Source organism: Varanus komodoensis, unplaced genomic scaffold (assembly GCF_004798865.1).
Source record: "Varanus komodoensis strain SLA01 unplaced genomic scaffold, ASM479886v1 scaffold5, whole genome shotgun sequence".
In the NCBI taxonomy this organism is placed as follows: domain Eukaryota; kingdom Metazoa; phylum Chordata; class Lepidosauria; order Squamata; family Varanidae; genus Varanus; species Varanus komodoensis.
This window is the reverse complement of record NW_025336087.1, coordinates 4,502,662-4,528,003: the sequence shown is the minus strand read 5'-3', so window position 1 is coordinate 4,528,003 and position 25,342 is coordinate 4,502,662. Positions and strand designations below refer to the sequence as shown.

The following is a 25,342-nucleotide window of genomic DNA, read 5'->3' as shown; positions in this document are numbered from 1 at the left end:
CTGATTTGCATTGCCTCCTCCTGCACTACATTCTGTGGTGTTTTGGTGGTCCCCTAACCCTCAGTAGCTTCTTGAGGGAGGTGAGCATTTCTCAGGGAAGTAGGAAAGCACCATTCTATGAGCGTAACTTCAGTTGCACAATTTGGATTCTAAGCCATTGCCTTGTGCTATAGATTTCCTCAGCCATAGACTTCATGTACCAGAGACTAATTAGAAAATGATGGGTGGGTTAAGAGGGAAGAGAAGTTGATGACATTGCCCATCCCATTATTAGTTGAACTTCATAGACTGGTCAGTTAACCTGGTCATTATATAACTTCATTATGCAGGTGTTGGCATGCACTGGTACCTGCATGTGGCAATTTTGCCCTGGTCATAAATATTGAAACAAATGTAATGCTACACTGAAGGGGTAAATATTATTCCTACAGTTCTGACAGTTAATAAGTATCTGAGCACAAAGAATTATGCAGATCCTGTTGAGGCTTGGTGTCAGACATTTGTATGCAAGTGGGTTTGTGGATGGGGCAAGTCTGGTCTTACTTCCTCTCTATGTATACAGTATATCACAGAAGTGAGTACACCCCTCACATTTTGTAAATATTTTATTATATCTTTTCATGTGACAACCCTGAAGAAATGACACTTTGCTACAATGTAAAGTACAGCTTGTATAACAGTGTAAAATTGCTGTCCCCTCAACACACAGCCATTAATGTCTAAACCGCTGGCATGAAAAGATATAATAAAATATTTACAAAATGTGAGGGATGTACTCACTTCTGTGATATACTGTAACTCAGGTGTGATCTCAAATATGTGTGCAAAAGGCCCAGGAGACTGAGTGAACAGGTGCAGTGGTCCAAGATGCTACAAAGAAGAGTACTTTCATAGATACATACCAAAAAAAAAAAAAAAAGATTGCTAAGTCATTCGACAGTTGAGTAAATGCCTTCCTATCCCTTGTTGTAGCAAGACAGTGAAGGAAAACCCAATCTGCTATATTTATTTCCTCATAAGACTGGAGTACAGGTCAATGACATAAATTATCTCTGGTTGTAACAGCCCCTGAAATCATCTAACCATAAAATGTAGATGTGAAGTGGTCTTACTCTGGGAAGAACCCAGGAGTCCAAACATAGGTTTGGTTGGTCTTGCATCCTGCGCGTCTAAACTTCAGAAGGAACTGTAGCACTTTTGAAGGGCAGCACAGTATCAGGAATGATCCCCTTCTCTTCCCACCATCAAGCTTGGGAGGAGGGTAGAAGGTCGTCATCTGGCTACAACTGAAGGAGAGTAAAGCAGACATACTGACCAATTTGTGGAAAAGTTCCTAGCTACAAGGAGTTCCAGATCGGACTGTAGAATACAAATCCAAAAATATTATTTATGGGTAGTATACAAAGTTACTAGGGTAGATTCATTAAAATCAGTTGGATTTATGTTAATTATAATTGCGTTTCAGTTCAGTAGATTGAGTCTGAACAGGAATAACATTGGATACCACCCTATGAGATTATCAAACCTAGATTTCTTTTTAATTTTTAATTATTAAATTTTATAATAACTTACAATAGAACTAACAAGTAAACATACAATTAAAATCACATTATAATATAACAAAACCATGCATTCCACCACTGGTACCATTAGATATATGCTAAATCATTTGCTTTTTCAAGTGTGTCTGCAACTTTGGTAAGGGGCATTGAGTTTTGTGATAGTTCAAATCCTTTCCTTTTCATTAGCACATGCTCAATAAAGCTTGCTTTCAGAATCAACCACTGCAGAATGATTCTGCAGTGGTTCAAGGGATGTTATTTCATGTATCTTTTTCTTATTTTTATACTATCAGAGTTTGAGCATTTTTTAAATTTTTTATACTGCCCAGTAGCCAAACCACTCTGGGCAGGTAACAAAACTTACAAAAAGACATACATACAAACAAAATTAATTTAAAATCACAAAGTCACAATAGTAATGACAATTGAATTGACATAGAAGCATAGCAGCAGTACAGAATAAAATACAATTTTAAAAATTGTTAAAAATTGTTAAAATGCTGGGGAAAGAAAAAGGGCTTCACCTGGTGCTGAAAAGAATACAAAGTAGGCACCAGGAGCACTTCGTTGGGGAACTCATTCCACACCTGGGTTCCACAACTGAAAATGTTTTCCTTCTGGTAGCGACCCATCTCACTTCTTTTGGAAGAAGTTCCCAAAGGAGGACTCCTAAAGATGAGTCTGGGTAGGTATGGGATGAACCAGTCCTTCAGATAATCTGATTGCAAGCCATTTAGGTCTTAGAATGTTAGTACTAGCACTTTGAATTGGGCCTGGACTTCAGCTGGCAGCCAGTATAGCTGAAAGAGGACTGGCATAATATGTTCTTGTGAGCCAGGTGCCATTAACAGTCTTGCTGCCCTGTTTGTGGCTGGATTATCTTTAGATGCATGTCTAATCATGAGTATTTTATTTTCCAAGTGAGTTGTGGCAGATTTCTATTGCCTTCTGCATTGCATTTTATTATGATGGTTTCCTTTGGACCAGCAGTTTTCTGAAGCCCCATTGGCATGACTTGCCTTGGACTCTGATTAGTACTGACACTGCTGCTACCCAAGGTCAGGTGGAGGTTCGAGGTGATTTAATTCCCCAAGGTTCCACAAGTCTCCTAGTCAAGTGACTTTGTCCCAATTGTTGGCTTTCCCAAAGGTTAGGTTATTTATTGCCGCTTAAATCTGTATACGTAGCTGAGGTACTTGCTGGCCAAATTCACCCAAGTCAGCCCGTGAGCCAAGTCCTCCTTTGTCTTTGTAGTGTTTTATGTTCTATATAGTATTGCCTTCAGGAAATTACCCCAATGTCTCCTATCAGCCAGAGAGAACAGGCTTTTAAAAATTTCTCCTCCTTTCAGCCATTTTATCCAAGTTTCAAATTCTTCCCTTTGGAGTACTCCTGTTCCCATATTATTGACTCAGATAAACATAACATCTAAATAATGTAGTCCATAACTTGTGCCTTTTTTGGAAGCCATCCTTCTGATATTTAAGGGCGCAGAGTGCTGCACCATTCTAATGTCTACAGTTGTTGGCAGACCTGAGTGCTGGTGACTAAGGAAACAGACTGTTGTGTGGGGCTTTGTGGTATAAGCAGAATGGGTGCATTGCATGATACTGCATTCCCTTGGCTGACTAGGAGAAACTCTTGAATATTGCATGTTTAGTAGTTTCCTTAATGTATGATAAAATAGCTACATACACACACGCATATATATATTTAACACTGTGATTCTTTTTTTCCCTTCCCCAACAGCTGGCTTACCCCTTGCTGTTCTAAACTTGGCAAAAATAAAGCCGTATCAGAGGGGCTTTTTCTGTAATGATGACAGCATCAAGTATCCGTTCCATGACAGTACCATCACATCCACTGTCCTCTACACAGTGGGCTTCACTGTGCCTGTTTGCTCTGTAAGTAGCTAAATATATAGGCAGCTGTTTGGGGAAAATCTTTTGTGTGTGCTTAGAACATCATTTTATCGCATCTGAATCAAGCTGACATAATATTTACAATAGTCCAGAATCATACGATACTGCAAAGATGTTATTGCTTATTTGTCTAAGGTAATTGTGCTTCCTAGCCAGGAGTCCTTTTGGCATGTCTAGGTGATAACTTCGCATTTATACTTGTCAGAAAATGAGCTGGTAGGGTGGGACTTGAACCAAAATTACAAGAAGCTAGTGTTAAAATAGATGTACATACAAGCTAATTGGGAAGAAAATATTGAATATTACTGGGAAAATGCTTGCTGTAATTGAAATATCTTGTGTTGGCAATTAAGGCTGAAATTCCATATTCAGTTAACTCAGAGTAAATCCTATGGGACTACTCAGTGGGACTCAATTTTGAATAGGCATGTATCGATTGACTATTACAGATTTTCCCAGTCATACATTATACATGTGGCAAACCTTTGGAGCCTTCAGAGTCTGCTTTATAATGACACTTGAGCACAAAGAATTGGTGGAGTGCCTACCAGAAAATAAAGTGGGTGTTATTAATTCATGACTGAACAATGAGTAGCTGGTTTGACCCGGGCGTTACCTTATTTATCACCTTTTTTCCAAATAGGTTTATGTTTAACATACAGCTTGTGTTTGCAGTGAGCCAGCTGGTAGATGCAAAACAAGAGTTAGACATAAAATGTACCCAAGAGCCAGTAGTGGGACTGTTTTTGATAAATATTAGTTATTGTTCAGCACCAGGCTTAAGATTGTTTTGTTTTGAACGGGAGTTAAGTGGTTTGACAGGTCGAGCTCAAAATTGTCAATTCTGGAATCAATTTTGAGTATCTCCCTGTCCAGCCTCAAAAGTGTGGAAGCAAGTTAAAAACTTTTAAAAGTCCCATTTGTTTCAGGAAGGTTGAGCCTTCCTTAGCTTTGTCTCATTAACTTGGTTCCCATAATTGTCCATTTTCACCAGACAAAAAAACCATACCTGTAGCCTGATACACTCAAACAGCTGAGAGACCAATAAAATTGGTCCTGGGAGCACCACATCCAAGTTGTGGGTTGGGGTATGTGTGTTTGTATTGGTTCCCCATGTAGAAATTCCTTGTCTGTATAAAGTTAGATAATGGGAAGAAGGGTTCTAACCTTGACTTCCCCTTCATATGATAGTTTTGAATGTGCAGGGGATATTTGCATAAGGAAACTTTCAGCCATGTGGTTGCTCCACTTGCAATCTGAGGTGGTATGTCTCTGAGAATGTTTAACCATCTCAACTACTATTTGTGGAAACTGGATGCTAAGAAACTCAGCAAAGGCACCAGGATCTAGGTCAGCTTTCCCCACCCTGGCACTTTCTTGAGGTTGGACTCCAACTTCATAATCACAATGTTGGCTGGAGTGTGTGGGACGGGAGCTGTAGGCCTGTACATTTGGAAGGCACCAGATAGGGTAAGGATGATCTAGGTGATCATTTTAGCACCTCATCATCTATTGAGTCCATATGGATGATCTTGTACTATTTTATATCTTCTAATAATTAATTATTAATATTTGCAGTTTTATCAGAAGACACATGAAACCATGGTTACTTTAGTAAAGCCTGTTTTGTATGAAAGTTTGAACCCAAGCCTTCCCATAAATATATTTATTTGGGGTCAGTAAATCAAGATCTAAACACTACAGTTGAAAGCTTATTTGCAAATACCAGTGGCATGCTGTTAATATTTGAATTCAGAAGATGATTCCCAAAACTAAAGTTTAGGGCTATTGCTCTGCCTGAAGAGATTGCTCCACCATGGGAAATGGTCCTTAATAAACTCAGTGTTGAGCAAATGGGAAATGGTTTTAGGAAAGGAGTTGTAAATCATGATTTCCCTGTTACACATATGGAAGCTCAAATAAGAATGTGAATAACTATTATTAGCATAAACCGTATCTTCACACTGAACTAGTTTAAATGCAACATTTTACCATAATATAGTATGGTATAACCCTAACCCTAAGACAAGGTAAGGCATATTTTTGTTGGCTTCCCCTCCTGTTCCTTATCTCATGCAGCTATAAAAAGGAAATTGAGTGGATCTGTTTCCATTTTAGATTAACTGCACTTTAACTTAAACTGTAGTTAAGCTTGACTATAGTTAGTGGAAACAAGCCAGCCACTAAACTTTGCTTTGAAGTTAGCCTGTTTCTCTTACCAGAGTTAATGCTACTCATAGTTTCTCAACTTTGAAAAGCAAGCCAGCATTAATCAATGAATAGAACTGAATGCTTCCAAACTTGCAGGAATGATAGAGGAGATTAGTGAGCAAATGCAGGGCTTAGGCTTGTTCTCATAATGCTAAACTGTAGCTTAGCATTGGGTCTGGACCAGCTCATTAGATATGAATCCAGCTTGTGACTCTGCTTGTCCCATGGAAAGGGGTTACCCATCTCATGGAGAAACTCAAGTTTGCCAATTAGTATAATACTTTATCTCTAAAATTCGGAATGCTTGATACAGCCCCATCATATGTTGTTTATTCGGAAGTCAATTCTACTTTGTTCAGCAGGACTTATTTCCAAATAAGTGCAGGGAGAATTAGCTGTGGACTTGGGTTCTAGTTCCCACTCAGCCATGAAGCTGAGAGCATAAATTTGGGCTAGTTCTCTGTTTAGAGTATCTCACAGGGTGATTGTGAGAATATAAAAATGGAGAGGAGGAAGAAGAGTATGTAAGCATGGGGAAAATGCAAGAGGGGAAATGCGAGATAAAAAATAAAAGAATGAACTAGGGACCCTGGCACAGACAGTGAACATGTGCCAGCAGTATTCCTTGTTAAAGCATTTCCATGGATATCCACATTTATTCATTTTTGAGCTGTTGAAAATGAAACCAAACTGCAAAGACTGTGCTAATATGTTACATTAAATTTCTTTGGAATTAATATTTTGTTTACAGTCTTCACTCCTCAAAGACAACAATACTCATATGTTTGTTTGCTCTTTACTTCAGGCACACAACATTACAGTGTTAATACGCTAAATCTCTGTAAAAGCAAATAAAAGCACTGACCCTTAAGTTTTTACATGCAGTTGACACTCAATGCCCAAACAGTTGTTTCAGCTAAAATGTGCTGTTGGAACACGGGGATGTCACTTGCCTTTTGATAGCTTTGTATATGAAGAAAGCCACTTGGGTTTAAGGTATGCATTAACGTAGAGCCGAAATATATCTTGCCAATCCTGTTGTGTATGTGCACACACTGTATTTGCTGTGTGTAAAACTAGGAAGTAAGGAAATGTATTTATTAAGAACATAGAAAACAGTTCATCACTTTTTAAGTAACATATTAAACAGATGGAAAAAGGTAGGAAAAATATCTGTTGGGATTTTTTCTTTTGCTTCATAGAAGTATACATCTGTTTTAGATCAGTGTACTTTGAATAACAGGTACTGTGAAAAGATTCAGAGAAAGCATTTATGCAGTAGTAAGGAGAAATGGTCAGCATTATCTTGTATGTCTCCTTAGCAAGAGCCAAATGTTGTTCATGTTTGTCCTAGAAACTTACTACAGTCAGTGGAACTTGATGCATTGTAAGTTTGAGTATGATTGTAGCCTTAGTCACCTGAAACAAAAACATTGATGTCCAAGGGTAAATATACTATTTCATTTACTTAAATAAAAATGGCCTGGTTCACTAACTCATGGTCTGATTTGTTGAATCCTGGGTTGTTGTGATATGTGAATAGAGCTGAGAAAATCCATGGTTTGTTGGGTTGTGAACTACAGGTTATTTAAACCATGAGTTGTTACATGGAAACCCAAAACCATGGGTTTGCACACTTCCTTGTTATACCAGACTCTGCAGTGGCAGACCGTAGTGGTAAAAAAAAAAAAAATCCAGTTGCTCTACTGTCAGTACTATAGTACTGCAGAGGTATTTGAGATACAAGACAGGTGTGGATGAAGGAAGAGGTAACAAGAACTTAGGGTCTGAGAACACAAACCACAGATAGTTCAATTGTTTTCCATTTAAATCCTAGGTAGAACAACAAGCCATGGGTTGCATAATCCATGCAAACTATGTCAATGGCACATATAAACCCCAGATTTAAAAAATCACCCATACTCTTAAAAAAAAAAAAAAAAAGGAGGTCCAGTGGCAAAGGCTCTGCTTTCTTGGTAGCTTTGAAACCTGGTCCCTCTGAAGACATTGAGTTATGTATGGTTTTAAACCCTTGTTACTGTGCCCCCTCTGTATGACAGTTAAATGATGCTGATCTGAATGCAATTGATCTAAACTAAGACAATGAATAATAATGTAACTGGGTGCTTACAGCTTCTTAGCCCATATTTCAGTTTTGAATACAAGAATGAAGTGTTTTTAAACTAGTGTGCTCATTAGTTCGATAACTTTGCTATGAACAAATAAACATTGTTGCCATTTAAAAGTTATAACTTGCCATCTAATTCTGCACATACTTACTGTGAAATTTATTTATTTATTTATTTAAAACATTTCTATGCCGCCATTTGCCGAAGCCTCGGGGCAGCTTACAACATAAAATTAAAATATAATACATTCAAAATATAAAACAAATTAACAATATAAAATAATTGTTGTGGAGGTAAGACTAAGAGGTGGAGGAAGAAAATGATGTAAGCCACTTTCAGCTCTTTGAAAGAAAAAGGGTGGGAAATAATTCTAAGAAATAAATAAGGCCCACCCTTCTTGGGTTGAAATCAGTCTTGCTCTGTCCAGAAAGGCTTATTCTGACCAAATTTGCATAAAACTCAGGCTTTTGTGGGGGGAAAAAATAACCAAGCAACCAAATACAAATGAATAGAGATCATATATTAATATTAGCCAGTCTGTTTTAATCCAGGAACTTGGCACTTGCCTATGATAATGGTGCCCAGTCTGTCTTGTCTTCATCTCTCAGCTTTGATAATACAGCCATTGTCGGATGCTTCTGAGGCAGAATCCCTGGAAATGTCTTAATTACTGTTCACCTTGAGGACTTGATGGCTGAGTTTAGTGTGCATTGTGCAAGGAAAGCTTGTTCTGCAAAAAGAGAAGAAAGGGAAACAGCATGCACTGATTTCTCAGGAGTTTCTCCTCTCTTGTGCCACACTGTATGTCTCACTTTGTCATTATTATTTAAGAGTCTGAGCTACTGCAAACACCTATTTTAAAGTTCATGAACACAGAGCATTAAAAGTTATGAGCTAGTGAAACCTGATGATGACATCTTGACTAGCTTGGCTGAATGCAATGAACACGTTCAATCACCCTTTATGATTGAACATAAAGCTAATCTTTATGTCTGAGGTACACAATCACGTATGTACACAAATAAAAACAAATAGTGTTACTGTAGCTACCTCACAGGAACAAAACCAATGTTTGTCATTGTGTTTTTAAATACTTGTTTTAAAAAAGGGGGGATTTACAACTCTTCTGATCATTGGGTATGGGCTGTTTTTCATGCAAGGTCAAATTTGAAGTCTGTGTTCAGTTTTTATTTGTGCATCGCCTTTTAATAAGAGTGTCACTCCAAGGGCTAATAGCAGCTTCAGCGGTGATTTCATTGGGACTACATTGGTGGGGTGGCGGATATGGTTAATTCCCTGGGCCTGCTATACCAATCCTGTTTTCACATCACCACCATAGTGGCTATTGACATTTTTTTAATCCCAAAAATACCACTCCCTGTTGCAAAATGAAAACTCAATGTAAGTGCATTAAATGCCCAGGGTCTAACGAGCTCTTACAAGCCTGTGGTGGTAAGGAGGAGGCATGCAGGATTTCCATTGAAGGTTTTGGATGTCATTGCTCCAGCGTTTTGCTGCTTGCATAAATCTTTATCCTTATGTTAAATAGGTAAGTTTCTGTAGTTTGGCACAGTTAACAGAAAATATTTCAGAGTCTGTGTCAGCTACACAGGACACTTATTCTTCTCAAGTGATGGATAGCAGGAACCTTGTGATTGATTCCTACGATGTGTGTCAGTCTGAAACCTTGGGGTACTTCCTTGTAATAGCACTAGTGTGGGCTTGGACTTGGTTGCATTGTAGTAGCATTGCATTATCATCCCTTTTATGTTCAGGGGTGAGTGCCATTGCTTATGTAGCCCAAAGAGCACCATCTATAAGAGGGGAAATATAAATAGGTGTGAGGAAACTTCCAGGGTTCTCATCCTGCAAAAAAAGTGGGGAAAAAACCTTTGTGTGGGAAAACCCAGACACAGCCTAGTGAAGACAGAGTATATTCAGTGAGCATAGTGTGTTGCCTTAGAGAGGAAAAATAAGAAACTAAGGGATGGGGACAATGTAATGGAGTCTCTTGGAAGAAAGCATTGCTGAGTGAACGGAAGCCTTCTAGACTGCAGCATTTGATTGCAAGTGTCACTGTTGTGCATCTGATCAGAAATGGCTGATGGGAGAAAAAAATTGAGGGAATCTGGTGGGCTAGAAGCCAGTAGTTGGGCATATCAGGGGTCAGAAATATTTCTTCTTTTGCACTTCAAGCAGCCTGTTGTGCCAAAGAGCAGTTAGCAACACTGCATATTTCTTTGCCATAGCCAGGTCATAGTCCCTCCTGCTCTTTCCTAGGTTTAACACAGGTCTGTGCTACTTGTGACCCCTGTGAGTCAGGTTGGCTACCCATAGTGCAAAAAGCAGTTATTGATCCCACACACCTGATGCTACTCTTAAAATAGTATTTCATTTGGTATGGAAATATTTCTGCTATTCTAGGGCTTGTATTTAATTTATGAACTACCATTCTTTTATTTAAAAGTGCATACTAACACAATTGTGCATGTTACAAACCTTCCTTGTACAGCCTTTTCCTGAGGAAATTGTGCAATGCTTTTAGAACCTGTTTCAGGGCTGTGCCAGGGTGTAAACATTACTGCAAGCGAGGAAGCAGGTCAAGGTTTCACAGGAGTAAAAGCAAGTTTCATGGGAGTGGAGATAGCAGGATGCAAATTAGACACTGTGTTTTGGTTTCTGGTTTTAGTTCCCATTACTTCTAAAATATTTTAAGCCCTATATTTTCTTCACTTTCCTGCAGTTTTTTCTTGCCATACTGGGTTCTATGTCATCCGGAGTGCTCCAGCAGTGTGTAGAATCACTCGGGTGGGCAGAAGGTAAATTTCCAGATGTTTTGGAGTTCAACTCCTATCATTTCTAAGTATTAGCCATGCTGGCAAGGGCTCTTGGAGCTGATGCCCAAAACATCTGGAGGCTTGTCCCTGGAGTATTGGTCTTTAATCTGAAAGACCTGTGTTAGTTTCTCATTCAACTGTATCATGACTTGTCTCAGTAACATGATTTAGTTTTCCATTCCCATTTTAGCTCCCACTCCCCTAGGAATTGCATTTAAAAGTATTTCATAGGATTAAGGTTGCATCACTCATCCCAATTTTAAGTGTACGCTGAGTTGTTGCAAAGTATGAAGTGTGACTTCAGTAAACATATGTTCGCAAAAATATGCATCATTACGCGAGCACGCATCATACATCCAGGAGCCAGGATTGGTCGCATTTAATGTGCACCTGGCAGCAAACCTAGATCAGTCTTCCAGAAATAATCTGGGTAATATTGGTGAGATGTTTTTGCACATTAGAAATGTCAGTATATTGTGCAAAAGCAAACCCTGAAATACTTGCTTAGATGCTGCTGCTGAAAAACAAGCTTAAGACATTTTTAGGTAATTAGTGTGGTTAGGTAAACAAAAAGTGATGTGTAGTAGTTAATACTGGGTTTGGAGATGGCATGCCTAGGCTCAACCCTTTGCTGTAATTAGGCACCTTTGGACAAATCACTGTCATTTTGTTCAATCAAGTATCATAGGATTGCTTATGAGACTTCCAGCGTTGCCTTGAGTAGGGTGGAATGAACATATAATAAATAATATCATATTTCCTGTCAAAACACTTCTTAATTAAGGAGCTAGGACAAATGAAAGCAGACATAAGCCTTATGGTTGAACTCCCTTTAAAGACCATTGCCAAACTAATTCAATTACTGATTTGATCAGACTGTTGCTCTGAAGGGGTTGTGCAAACAGAGAAGGCTGCAACCTGAGCTGAAAATAAGTCAGATATTGAAGTCTGAATAGAACATGAGTTTCAAAGAGGAGGCTTGTCCTTAATGATGATCTTACCTATTTTAGCACTATGGCTAAACTACTGTACTTTTGTGCTGTTTGCCAGTGTGGCTTTAGCTCATTTTTCCCTCCAAAATTTCACAGTGCTGGGGAACCTTCACTCAACTCAATATTGGAAAGTGCTGCTGAAATTAAATGAAACTGGGTATAACATTTGGCATTATGACCTTTCATTTAAAAACAAAGTCAGGGCAGAGGAAAGTTTTTTTTGCTAAGAGCTGTGGGATGGCAGTAGACGCAGTAGGATTTGCTGAAGTCATGGCATGGGTTGAGGTGGGGCTTTAGTACTTAGCACATACAGTACCTCCGTGGTCCTCTTTCATGCCTAAGGGCACAATCCTCTGTGTGCTCAGATGGGGGGAAAGTGCTAGAGCTTCCAGCATGGCTGGTTGGGGAAGGACATTTTTCTGTTAAACATATATAGGATTAAGTGCTAAACCATATTGAATTTTCAGGATAGACAGCATCCTGTCAATTTTTTTTTGAAAAAGTTTTTCCAAGCTTATTTGTAATGTGCATGTACATATACCTCAAACAGCTGCATCAAGCCTACTTCAGAGAATTTGAAGAACAGTTTTGTTTTCCTGGTGTTCACATATTTGGTGGTCTGCCTTTACAGGCAAATCTTGGGGAAAACTAAATTGAATGTAGTGCTACTTTCTAATTCCCCTTTTCTTCATAATTTCTAAATTTAACCAAACATGTAAAATGATGTCATGATGCTATGTATCCTTTGCCCTGCCTTACCTGATTGGCTGGTAGAACAATGTAGAACATGGTGGTATCTCAGCAAGTGCTGAGCTAAATTGAGTCCCTTTGAGGAAGAGAGGGAAAGGTAATGGCCTCGTTTATGCATAAAGTTATGCATAAAGTTAACCCACGGTATGAGTTGTTGAATAAACCATGGTTTATTTAACTACAAGCACTCCAGTAAGAGAGTATTTTGTTGTTAGATTGTGAATTTTGATTGTTAAAACTATGGACTGTTGCTACCTGTGAACCCAGAACTGTGAGTTGTTTTACTAGGCTACAGAGGTGACAATCAAGATCAGAAAAAGCAGCAGCAGCTATGACCACCAACTCAATCACTTTATATGGCAACATAGTAATGCTGTGAAGGCCCCTGGGATATAGGGAGTAAGTGGCTGAGTGATGAGGGACCCAAACAACTAAGGAATTAAGAAAACAAGAAACAGTTTGTTTGATCATCTACTACACAAACTCTAAATAGAGCAGCAAGCTATAGGTTAAATAAACCATGGGTTAATATTATGCATGAGCAAGGCCAGTGTCTATGGCTAAGAGGGGCTATCAAGAGCCTAGTTCTCTTTAAAGAGGTATTTAAAGAGGTATGAATAATAAATTTCTGTCCTAGATGGATGGATTCTGCCTGTTCCCACTGGGAACCTGATGCTCAGCTATTTGGCCTGAGAAACTTTAAGTGGAATAGCAGTTCCTGGAATACTATCAGTATTCTAATTTAGAATTAGAAAAATGCAGGCTATCTTAAACTTCATATAAACTTGCTCTTAGAAATTGGAAAGGAATGAATTGGACCTTCACATGTCTTGTAATAAAATCATGACATGAGGAGAGAATGAAAGGTTAAAAGTCCAAAGGGTTGTGAGTTCTCTTTGAAACAAAATATGCAGAATTGCTGGGTTATCCAGTGTCAGTCTGGTTTGTCTCATTCATTTTGACTGGTCTACTCTAAGAAAGAGTAACGTTAGATTATCTTGCTGTTTATAGCAGTGAGGCTTACCAATTTTACAACATAGTTTGGCATACAATGTGGATATGGCTTCCTGAGAAGCTTGGGTTTTTGGAAAAAACGCTAGAGCGTAGGTGGAGGAAATCACGGGATGAATCTGACCAAACACACTTAAGAGCCCACTATCGGGCCTATGCTGTGGCGGTGAGGGCGGCGAAAAAGAGATTTTTTTCCGCTTCCATTGCCTCCTCACAATGCCGTCCGGCGGAGCTCTTTCGAGTGGTGCAAAGCCTGGTCCGCCCAGGCCCGAAAGAAGATCTGATTCCACCCTCAAAGGCCCACTGTGACGACTTTGCCAGGCATTTCAGGGAGAAAATCGCTCAGATTCGTCACGAGCTGGATTCCACTATTGAGTCAGAGGTCTTAAGGGAGACACCGATGCTACCGTCTGGTCCAGAATTACTGGATGAATTTCAGTTACTGCGGCCCGATGATGTGGACAAGGTGCTTGGACGAGTACGTCCCACCACTTGCCTTTTGGACCCTTGCCCGTCTTGGTTAATAAAGGATTCCAAGCATGGGATTGGAACCTGGATCTTGGAAGTGGTTAACGCTTCTCTGAGGGAGGGTCGGGTGCCTGCACCTTTAAAGGAGGCGGTAGTCCGACCGGTCCTGAAGAAGGCGTCACTGGATCCAGAGATGGCCACTAATTATAGACCAGTGGCCAACATCCCGTTTCTGGGCAAGGTGTTAGAGCGAGTGGTGGGACAACTCCAAGCACTCTTGGATGAAACTGATTATCTGGACCCATTTCAGTCCGGCTTCAGACCCGGGTATGGTACTGAATCTGCCTTGGTCGCCCTGTACGATGACCTGTGCAGGGAGAAGGACAGGGGGAGTGCGTCCCTGTTGGTTCTCCTGGACCTCTCGGCGGCTTTCGATACCATCGACCATGGTATCCTTCTGGATAGGCTAGCGGGATTGGGGGTCGGAGGCACTGCTTTGCAGTGGTTCCGCTCCTATCTCAATGGCCGATTCCAGAAGGTGGTACTGGGGGACTATGGCTCTGCGCCATGGCAGCTATGCCATGGAGTTCCGCAGGGGTCCATTTTGTCCCCCTTGCTGTTCAACATCTACATGAAACCGCTGGGAGAGGTCATCAGGAGGTGTGGGCTGCGGAATCATCAGTACGCTGACGATACCCAGCTCTACCTCTCGTTTTCCACCAATCCAGGTGAGCAGTGGCTGTACTGAACCGGTGCCTGGCCGAGGTAATGGGCTGGATGAGGGCCAATAAACTGAAGCTCAATCCAGCCCATTACCTCAATCCAGACAAGACGGAGGTCCTGTTGGTAGGCGGTTCAGGCTTCGGAGAAGGTGAATTGAACCTTGTCCTGAACGGGGTTGCACTCCCTCCTAGGGATAAGGTCCGCAGCTTGGGAGTGCTCCTCGACCCGGAGCTTTCACTCGAAGCTCAGGTAACAGCAACAGCGAGGAGCGCTTTCCTCCAGCTTCGGCTGATTCATCAGCTGCGCCCCTATCTGGAGTACGACTGCCTCGCAACAGTGACTCATGCGCTGGTGACTTCCCGTCTTGACTTCTGTAACGCGCTCTACGTGGGGCTACCCTTGAAGATGGTCCGGATACTTCAATTGGTTCAAAATAGAGCTGCCAGGCTGCTGATGGGAACTGGACGTTATGTTCACATGGCTCCAGTTCTCCGGCAGCTTCACTGGCTTCGCATTGAAGTCCGGGCCCAGTTCAAGGTGTTGGTGATGACCTATAAAGCCCTAAACGGCTTGGGTCCTGGTTACCTGAAGGAGCGCTTACGTCCATATATGCCCAGCCGCCCCCTGAGATCAGTGGGAGAGGCCCTCCTCCGGGAGCCCTCAGTGAAGGAAATTAGGAGGGTGGTTACTCGGAGGAGGGCTTTCTCAGCGGTGGCGCCTAAGTTATGGAATGCACTCCCCAGAAAGGTCCGCCCGGCGCCGTCATTATTTGTTTTTCGGCGCCAGGCCAAGACTTTTTTATTTAAGCAGCATTTTAAATGTTAATGTTATTGAATTCTATTTGGCCAGGGCAGCTTATTTTATTCTAATGTATATATTTTAATTGTTATTGTTTTAATTTGTTGTGTATTTTATGTTGTGAGCCGCCCCGAGGCTTCAGCAAGGGGTGGCATAGAAATGTTTTAATAAATAAATAAAATAATAAAATAAATAAAAATTATTTGTAGAGTCTTGAATTGTTTTGAAATGTCTGGACACTGTTTTCTGAGGATTGCTAGGGCTTGTAATGGTGATGTGTGAGCAGGTTTGGGATTTTGTGCATGCTTGGCTCTCCATCCCTAAGTTAGTCTTTAATTCCCATTAATCTCTGTTCAACTTTCTGCTCAATATTATGGGAGTGGCTTGTATTTCTCAGTATAGTAACTGAAATCAAAAAGTGTTTGGGTACATTTGGCAGAGATTTTTGTTACAAAGTATATGTACCTATGCTCAGTATTTTCTCTGTAGTACAGCCATTACCTACAGACAGTTAATACTGGACTAATTCATTTTGTTGAGAACTATTGCACATCTTCTGTTCTGCTGTTAGTTTTCAGAAAAATGGTTTCAACTACTGCCTAATCTTAGAGGCAACATTTTTGCCTCTTTACTGACATGTTCAAAATGTCTTGTTGAAAGGTGTCAGTTCTTCTGCCTGCCCTGGAATAATATTTACTATTTGCTTCTGGTCCAGAGTTGTCAATTTTGAATTTTGTAATTGAGTTTCAAGGGGATTGATCTGCTCTGACTTGATTAAGGAATGATTTGACTTGAGTCTTATGATGGGCAGATACTAATTTTTGTCCTAGTGACATGGTTGATTTGACTTGCCTTGTATGTATATGTTTCTCCATTGTGAGCAGTTTTCAGAGAATTTTTTCTCATTTACATGCTGACCACATTTCTTAGTTGGATCTCCTTGCTGCTAAGCTGGACTCCTGCCTTTTTCTGCAGCGTCTTTTGCTTTTAATGTTAAATATTAATCAATACTTTCTTTGCTTTACCATATTCCCATTTTCAGAATTCATTTCATCCCTTCTTAGGGCATGGCAATAATTTCTTGTAATGTTGTATGCTTATTTACACAGCTGACTTGTGTGGCCCTGCCCACTAAATTTATGGCAAAGTATGTCTTCTCTGAGGTTGTCTTTGCAGATGAAGCTGTGGGATAGTCACTGCCACTCCCTCAAATTCCAGATGTTGCAATGAAGCTTACCACATCTTGAAGTTATAGCGTTGAGTGACTAGGAGAAGCAGAATCTGTGCTAGGTGCTTGTTGTTTAGATTTAGACTTCTGTTTGCTTACTTGTATAGACACACAGACTTTGAAATCCTTCTCCTTTTCCCAATTTTCTGCAATTTTTGCATTTAAATTGGGATATTGTCACACAAATTGTGCTGAAGGAAGAGTTTGAGGCAAAAGTCAACAGCAATAGTGGATGAACTTTACACAAGCAGTGACCAAGTTTTTCCATATTCCTTTGCATTGTCTCCTCTCATTTCCTGCTTGGTTGCATTTCCATTCCATTGCACAGATCACAAGTGTCTGTTTCTAGGCAGAGATGTAGGCTTGGAAGGAAAAGTCAAAACTGGTTTGCTTATGGATAAGAAGCACATCTAGAAGTTATATTGACATTGCCATAAGAATCTTTCTAGGAACGTAACATTTAGAAACTGAATGTGAATTTAGGACATGTATGTGTGGGGAAAGATCCTAAAAAGCTCTCTTGGCTCTTTCTTTGATTTTTTTTCAGCTAAAAGCCCCAAAGCATATACTGAAACAGCGTGTATGGAAAAGAAGTTGAAACAGCCCAACTTTCTGCATGTTTCTTTCATGCTCTTGCTTATTGCTTTGGATGGAAAGTGCTTGGGGTTAAAGTTTTATGATACATTCTATGTAACATAATTATCTTATTCTTTTTGCTAGCTGGCTTGCCTTTTGCAATTCTGACTGCAAGGCATACTCCCTTCAAACGAGGAGTGTTCTGTAATGACGACTCCATCCAGTACCCTTACAAAGATGACACCATTTCATATGAATTATTAGCGGGGATAATTGTTCCCTTCGATATAATCGTTGTAAGTTTACACCTCATTTTCTTCCATTACATTTCATTTCATACCATATTTGATGCCAGATAGAGATTATATTAAAGGTGAGCATTCTTGCTGAATTGGAAAGAAGAGGCCACAATCCTTGGTGATGGCAGCATTGATCAATAAAAATAGCATTCCTTCAGGAGTAACCATTTCATTTATTTAGGACAAAGAAGAAATTGCCTGATGAGACACAATTGTATGTATCTTTGCATGTATCTTGAAACTGTGAAGTACAGTGTTTCTTCATGCTTTTTAGTGTATCCATTTGCATGTATAGTTTGCTTCATTCTAAAACTTGAGTAACTAACTAAGAATGCACATTTAGGTGACAAACACAATGTCTGGTTTGTTTAGAATCTGAATGTAGGAGCTAAAGACCTGAACCTGCAACTTTTTAAACAGCAGCTCTTAAAAATCAGTTGAAATGAGGCATGTTGGTAGTATTACCAAAGAATGGACCAAATATGATCTAAACAAGATGTATCCTGGAAAAAAAAATAAAACGATTATACAGTGTGTTAGTCATTTAGTATTTGAGGTTATAAAGACCCAAGATCAGTATCCACTCAAAAATGGCCATGGCCTTTTGACTAACTCCTGTATATCTAAAGAGGTTCTTTTCTGGTGGTGTAGTCTGGAATTTTCAGCTGTAAAAGGAAATCCAAGAACAGTCCCAGATTCCAAACCATTTTTCCAGTACTATATCAAATACTCCCAAGCTGAATCCATCCTAGCTTGTTAATTTTCTTTCCTGCCATGTACTACCTCATGTATAGCCAGGTGCACTTTTTCCAGCTGGTTTAACAGTGGTGTCCCTACTTGGATGAACAGAGCCTTGCTACAGTTACACATACACTGGTAACCTCTCACATGGATTACTGTAATGCACTCTATGTGGGGCTGTCTTTGTAAACAGTCCAGATATTGCATCTAGTCCAAAATTGAGTGGCATGCCTGCTGGTGACTGGGTTTTGCAAGAACATCACACCAGCCCTTTGCAGGCTACACTGGCTGCCAGTTGCTGTTCTGGCCCAATCCAGAGAGCTTATGATGACTGTGACCCCGCTTCGGGAGGGGGCTGCGGGCCAAAGCCTCGCCTTCCCGGCTTCTCCATGTAGAGCAACACAAGAAAGCCGTTGCACTCACCAGGTCTTTATTCAGTGCTTACAGTTTCCACCACACGCTTCCCGCAGCACCGTGCCCTTGCCTGCTCCGGCTCCCTTCCCCCTTGTCGCTATGGCAATGAGCTGCGCCATCCTGGCCATACCGCTGCCCAGTCTCTGCTTGCAGTTTGTCCTGGCCTCCCTGCCGGCAGCCGCCGCTGCAGCTCTTCCTCAAGCGCACGTGTGTTTCTCTTCTCTCTGCTAGCTTGTCATCTTTCGCCATATCTCTCTCCTTCCCCCTTTCCTTCTCCTGCCACCTCTTTATCATCCCTCCTCGCACACCATTCCACCCAGCCCGGCTGTCCCTGCCCCGGTCCGCGATGCCGTACAGCTGTGTACACATTCATATCCTCTGGCTACTGCTTCCCAGCAAATTGCTCTCCCCACCTGGGCTCCCAGCCCTGCCCTGTTGTCTTCAGCCTGGCCCTGTGGAAGGCCCCAGGGAAAGGGGTGAGCCCCTCTGCCTCCTCACATATCCCCCGCTCCAAGAGGGGATCACCATCTTCGTGTAAGGACCAGGGACCCTGGTGAGAACAGAAATCAGCGTTAGCATGTTGGCAACCGTGCCTGTGCTGAACCGTAAAGGCATACGGCTGCAACGCTAGATACCAACGAGTGAGGCGGGGGTTGTCATCTTTCATCCTACTTAGCCATTGTAATGGAGTGTGGTCAGTGACCAACGTGAATGGGGCACCCCAGAGGTAGTGTCTCAAAGCCAAAACAGCCCATTTGACAGCTAAAGCCTCTCTCTCTATTGTGGAGTACCGGCGCTCTCGTGGCTCCAGCTTACGGCTCAAGTAGAGTACCGGATGTTCAGCTGCCCCTGTGTCAGAACCACTCCCAAGCCTACGGTTGAGGCGTCGGTTTGGAGGATAAAAGGATGGGCGAAATCTGGCGACCGTAAAACAGGTTGACTGAGGAGACAGGTCCTTAGTTCTTCAAAAGCTTGTTCCATCTCCTCAGTTCATACCAGGGCACGACTTTGCCTGTTCTTAAGCGCCTCTGTCAAGGGGGCCGCTTTGGAGGAGAAATGATGGATGAATTGCCGATAGTAGCTGGCCAGGCCCAGAAACTGTTGTACTTCCTTCTTGGTGCGCGGCCGTGGCCACCGGCTTAGCTTCTCCACTTTATCTGCCATAGGCCGTATCTGCCCGTGACCTACAATATACCCTAAATACTGCACCTCCTGTCATGCTATTCTGCACTTGCCTGAATTAGCTGTCAACCCAGCCTGCCTTAGAGCCACCAAAACTTGCCAGACGTGGTCTAGATGTTCCCCCCAGGTACGACTAAAAATGACAATGTCATCAATATAAGCCACAGCCCAATGGGACAAATGTCCCAAGACCTTGTCCATAAGCCGCTGGAAAGTTGTGGCTGCCCCATGTAACCCATAGGGCATATATTTAAATTGGAATAGCCCTACTGGCGAGGCAAAGGCTGTCTTTTCTTTGGACTCTTCAGTCAATGGAATTTGCCAAGACCCCTTAGTGAGGTCCAAGGTTTAAAGAAAATGGGCTTGCCCCAGAGGATCCAGCAACCCATCTATCCGGGGCATGGGGTAAGCATCAAACCTTGATACCTCATTGACCCTCCTAAAATCAACACAGAAACAGACACTCTGATCCTGCTTGGGAACCAAGACCGGCTGACTCCTCCACGCACTCACTGATTCCTCAATGACTCCTAATTGGAGCATCCGTCTGTCTTCCTCTATTATCACTTGCCTCAATCGAGGTAGGTAGGGCCGTGTTGGCACCCTGACAAGGGCCCCTGGGACTGTTTATATATGGTGGGCTTCGACCTTCGTGTGCCCGGGTCGATCAGAGAAAACCTCCGTAAATTCTGCCTCCAAGGCCCTGACTGGTGCTACTTGAGCGAGTGTTAGTTGTGGATCAAGAGATAACTGCCCAGGGGCTAATGCCTGTGCCTTGGGTGACTCAGCTGTGCAGTCCACCTGATGACTGCTACTCTCCCTTTCTCTCCAGGCCTTGAGTAGATTTACATGGTAAATCTGGGTTGAGTGCCGCCTATCTGTGAGGTGTATCTCATAGTCCACTGGCCCCACCCTCCTAACGACCTCGTAAGGCCCCTGCCACCGAGCAAACAACTTGCCCCCTCCCATGGGCAGGAGTAGGAGAACGCGCTGGCCAGGTTGGAACGTCCGGGGCTGGATGTGCTGATCGTAATAGTACTGCTGCTCTCCTTGGGCCTGTTTTAAATTACTCTTGGCCCGCTGAGCTAGGTCAGTGAGGTGTTTCCTCATATCCAGCACATACTGGAGGGTGGAAGTGGGCTCTGGGGCTGACGCCTCCCAGTGCTCCTTGACCAGGTTTAGAGTTCCCCGGGTCTCTAACAGCAGTTCATATGACGAAAATCCTAAAGAGGCTTGAGGCATCTCCTGTATTGCAAACATCAAGGGCCCCAACAAAACATGACATTGTTGTGGGTACATCGACACAAACTTTATAAGCATCTGCTTAAGGGTCTGGTTAAAACGTTCCACTAGACAATTGGTCTGAGGGTGATAAACTGTGGTGTGCAAGGACTTTATTCTCAACAGGTCCCACATCTGTCTCAGCACCTGGCTCATGAAATTAGTGGCCTGATCTGTCAAAATTTCCTTGGGAAAGCCCACCCAGGCAAAGACCCCTAATAGTTCCTGGCCAATCACCCGAGCTGAAGTACTCCTGAGAGGCACGGCCTCAGGATAGTGGGTTGCGTAGTTGATCACCACTAGAATATATTGGTGCCCCCGGGCTGACCTTTCCAAGGGCCCTACCAAGTCCACCCCAATCCTTTCGAAGGGCTCCCCTATAACTGGCATGGGTATCAAGGGCCCTGCTGGGGCTCCTTTCCTCTGCGTCTTTTGGCACTCTGGCATGACAAGCAGTACTGCTTGGCCTGAGCATACACCCCGGGCCAGTAGAACCTTCGGACAAGCCTGTCGGTGGTTTTCTCCACCGCCAGGTGTCCAGCGGTAGGCAAGTCATGGGCTAGTCGTAAAACGGCTAGCCTCGGGTTCAGGAATCACCAACTGTCGCAATTCCCCGTGTCCTCCTTGTGCAGGTACAATCCTATATAGCAATCCCCCCACAATCTCAAAGTGGGGCCCACTCCTTGCACCCTCTCTTGCCTCTGAGGGTTCCTGGGCTTGTCTCAGGGCATGGACAAGAGAGGCATCATTTTGCTGGAGGAAGACCAGCCGCTTGCGGGAGGTGCGCAGGGCTGTAAGACCTACGTCTTCCTCCTCCCTTGCCAAAGCAACCTCTGAGCTCACCTCTCTCACCAGCTCTTCGAAATGGGGCCAATCACGTCCAATTATTACTCTATACGCTAGACTGGGGACAACCCCCACCTTGCATAGGTGTGCCTTCCCCTTTACCTCCACTTTAGCCCATCGAGTGACATAAGGCTTGACATCCCCGTGTGTGCATTTCGCCTGTAGCACTTCCGCCAAGGGGCTGCCCCGGGCTTGCCTAACCAGGGTGTGCCAACAACCAGTGTCTACCAAGGCCTCAACCTCCTTCCCATCCACCCTGGCCTGAACCCGCCAAGCTTGCTGAGGGGCGGCACTCACCGGGGCGGACCACCAGGCTTCTTCCACTCCATCAACGGACAGTCTCGCTGGAAATGCCCCTCCTTGCCACAAGTAAAGCACACTGGCTTCTACTGGGTTCCTCCTCCTTTCTCACTTGTAAGGCACTGCAAAGCCAAGCTGGGGGCCCGGCACACGCGCTTCCAGCTGGGAGACATTCTTAAACCTCATGCCCCTTCCAGTGGGTGTGGGCTCAGCAGGTCTTGCTCTCTCTGGGCCCCGGTTGCCCCGGCCCCCAGGGCCTTTCTTCCTCTGACCCTCCTGCCAGAGTGGCCCCGGTCTGTCTCCTACATCTGGCTCTTCCGCAGCTGCAAATGTTTCCATAAGTTCGATGGCCTCCTCTAGGGTTTCAGGCCTTTGGCACCTAACCCAGTTTCTGGCTGGGGTGGGCAGGACGGTTATAAACTGCTCCAGCAGGACCAGCTCAGCCACCTGTTCTGCGCTGCAGACGGCAGGCTTCATCCATCTCAGCCGATTAGCCTGGTGAGGTGCCAGTCGCAAATCTGACCCCTCATCCACCGCCAGTAGGTCTCTTCGAAACATTCAAAATCCCTAGAATGGCCACCTTGACTAAATCATATTGGCCTGCTGCTTCTGGGGTAAGTGTATCCACTGCTTCTTGGGCAGGACCTGTGAGGCAAAGCGTCAGGATGAGAGCCCACTGGTCTTTGGGCCACTTGGCCGCTAGGGCAACCCTTTCAAAGGTATTTAGAAAGGCTTCAGGGTCATCTTCTGCAGTCACCTTAGAAATTCGCATGAGTCCTGGGCACTTTCCTTCCATCTGTCCTACCAAGGTCTCAGCTTGAGGGCTTTGTAGTCCCCCCAGCACTTGCTGAAGCAACGAGCTTTGCTTCTGGAGCTGGGCAGTGAAAACCTGCTCCATAAGCTGCGTCTGTTGCTTGGCTAATTCCTGCAACAAGTGTTGCTGCTCCTGGGCCTGGAGCCTTTGCAGTTCAGCCCACCAAGCCATCCAGGAGTCAGCTGGGGCGGGGGGGGGGGGAACAACCCGTGCACCTCCCTGCCACCCTGTCCCCGGCATCTCCACCACTGTGACCCCGCTTCGGGAGGGGGCTGTGGGCCAAAGCCTCGCCTTCCCGGCTTCTCCATGCAGAGCAACACAAGAAAGCCGTTGCACTCACCAGGTCTTTATTCTGTGCTTACAGTTCCCACCACACGCTTCCCGCAGTGCCTTGCCCTGGCTCCCTTCCCCCGTGTCACTATGGCAATGAGCTGCACCGTCCTGGCCCTACCGCTGCCCAGTCTCTGCTTGCAGATTGTCCCGGCCTCCCTGCCCGCGCACGTGTGTTTTTGCTCAGAGCGCACGTGTGTTTCTCTGCACGTGTGTTTCTCTTCCTCAAGCGCACGTGTGTTTCTCTGCTCGCTTGCCGTCTTTCACCGTCTCTCTCTCCTTCCCCCTTTCCTGCCGCCTCTTTATCATCCCTCCTCGCACACCATTCCACCCAGCCCAGCTGTCCCTGCCATACAGTTACGCACGCCACGCATTCGTATCCCCTGGCCGCTGCTTCCCAGCAAATTGCTCTCCCCACCTGGGCTCCCAGCCCTGCCCTGTTGTCTTCAGCCTGGCCCTGTGGAAGACCCCAGGGAAAGGGGTGAGCCCCTCTGCCTCCTCACAATGACAAACAAAGCCCTAAATGGCTTGGGGCCAGGATATCTGAGGGAACGCCTATCCGACCTGGCCCAATTATTGAGATGTTCATCAAAGGCACTTCTCTGAATCCCTCCCCCCATGAAGCAAGAGGGGAGATAGCTAGCAGAAGGGCCTTTTCTGTAATAGCACCCTATTTGTGGAACACCTTCTGCCAGGCGTCCTCTCTTTTTACATTTGGATGCCCGTGTTAAAATAAATTTTATTTGTCAGGCATTTTTTTCATAGGATGTTTTTAAATTGATTGTTTTAATTGGTTTTATTATGTGAACATTGATTTTTATTATTTTTATTGGAATTATTACGTATTGTTGATATCAACTTGTTTTAATTGTTCCTGCTCAATGGAACATCACGACTATGGGAGTGGTATACAATTATAACAGATAAATAAATAATAAATACTAATGTGTAAGCACAGGCAATGTGTACTTGGTTTGTGTGTGAAGGAGAAGGGGGAGTGGGGTATAGTTGGCATATTCAAAAGGGAGACAAAGGAAACAGCTATTCTGTTTGCTTTGATGAAATTCTGTTGCCTTTAGCTCTCAGTCAACTATGCCCATGCAGCCATTCATCAGGCAACCTGATTTTTTCCATCCAAGGTGGCTGTAATAAAAACTGTAACTTTTAAAGAAGGGTTGGCTTGAGTTTGTTCTTTTCCTTCTCTCTCCCCATCTATTTTTCCTTTTGTGTTACATCATTTTTATTGTACCTGAGGGCAGATACTGCCAAGTTTTAAATCTGGAAACCTTTTCAACTGAATCGGTGTCTAAACAGGTTTTAAATAAAATAACTATACTGATGTCACTGAACTCTGTGTTTTTGCTCAGAGGTCTCATTCATAGGATTCAAATATTGCTGCTGCTGTGATGTGCCAGTTGTCTCTGACTTGCACCACTCCCATGAACAAATGCCCTCCAAGTTGGCCTGCCTTTCTGTCCCGCTAATCTCTTGTAAACTCACATGATGCAAATAGGGGCTAGCAATGGGATCTCTTGAGAATTACTCCTAATTTCCCATCACTGGTTTGAATCATTCTCAGTTGAGATAGATCCAGGTAGAACAAGAATTAACCTTATTTCACATTTGACTGGCAACCCTGAGGGTGAGCTAATGCAAGCACTCCTTTGTTTTTTGGTCTGTACACGTTTTCCCTCTTTCTCCATTAGCTAAAATATTCATCCCAATTACCGTGGGTTCTCAGACAAAAGGAGACTATTTTTTAGTCTCCTAACGGGCAATAAAAGCCCAGTGCTTTTGAGTCATCTCCTTTGGCAGAGGGATACAAGCAGTCTTTTGAGATTAGTGACAAGAACCTAGATGGTAAATGTGTCTGGTTGCACTTTTTTCCTGGTATGTAGCAAGTATATAGATTTGCCTCTGTCTTCAGG

The 25,342-nt window shown here is 43.3% G+C and overlaps 1 protein-coding gene across 2 annotated transcripts in view; it reads left to right on the top strand.

Moving 5' to 3' along the window:
• The window catches only part of PLPP1 (phospholipid phosphatase 1), a 98,724-nt gene that overhangs the window by 22,349 nt on the left and 51,033 nt on the right, over positions 1-25,342 (top strand). The window contains exon 2 of one of the 2 annotated variants that reach the window (XM_044446271.1): positions 17,352-17,503. In XM_044446271.1, coding sequence (XP_044302206.1) covers positions 17,352-17,503 — 152 coding nt within the window. Of the gene's footprint in view, positions 1-3,311; positions 3,467-17,351; positions 17,504-25,342 lie in introns of both variants that reach the window. The other variant, XM_044446270.1, reaches the window with a different exon arrangement.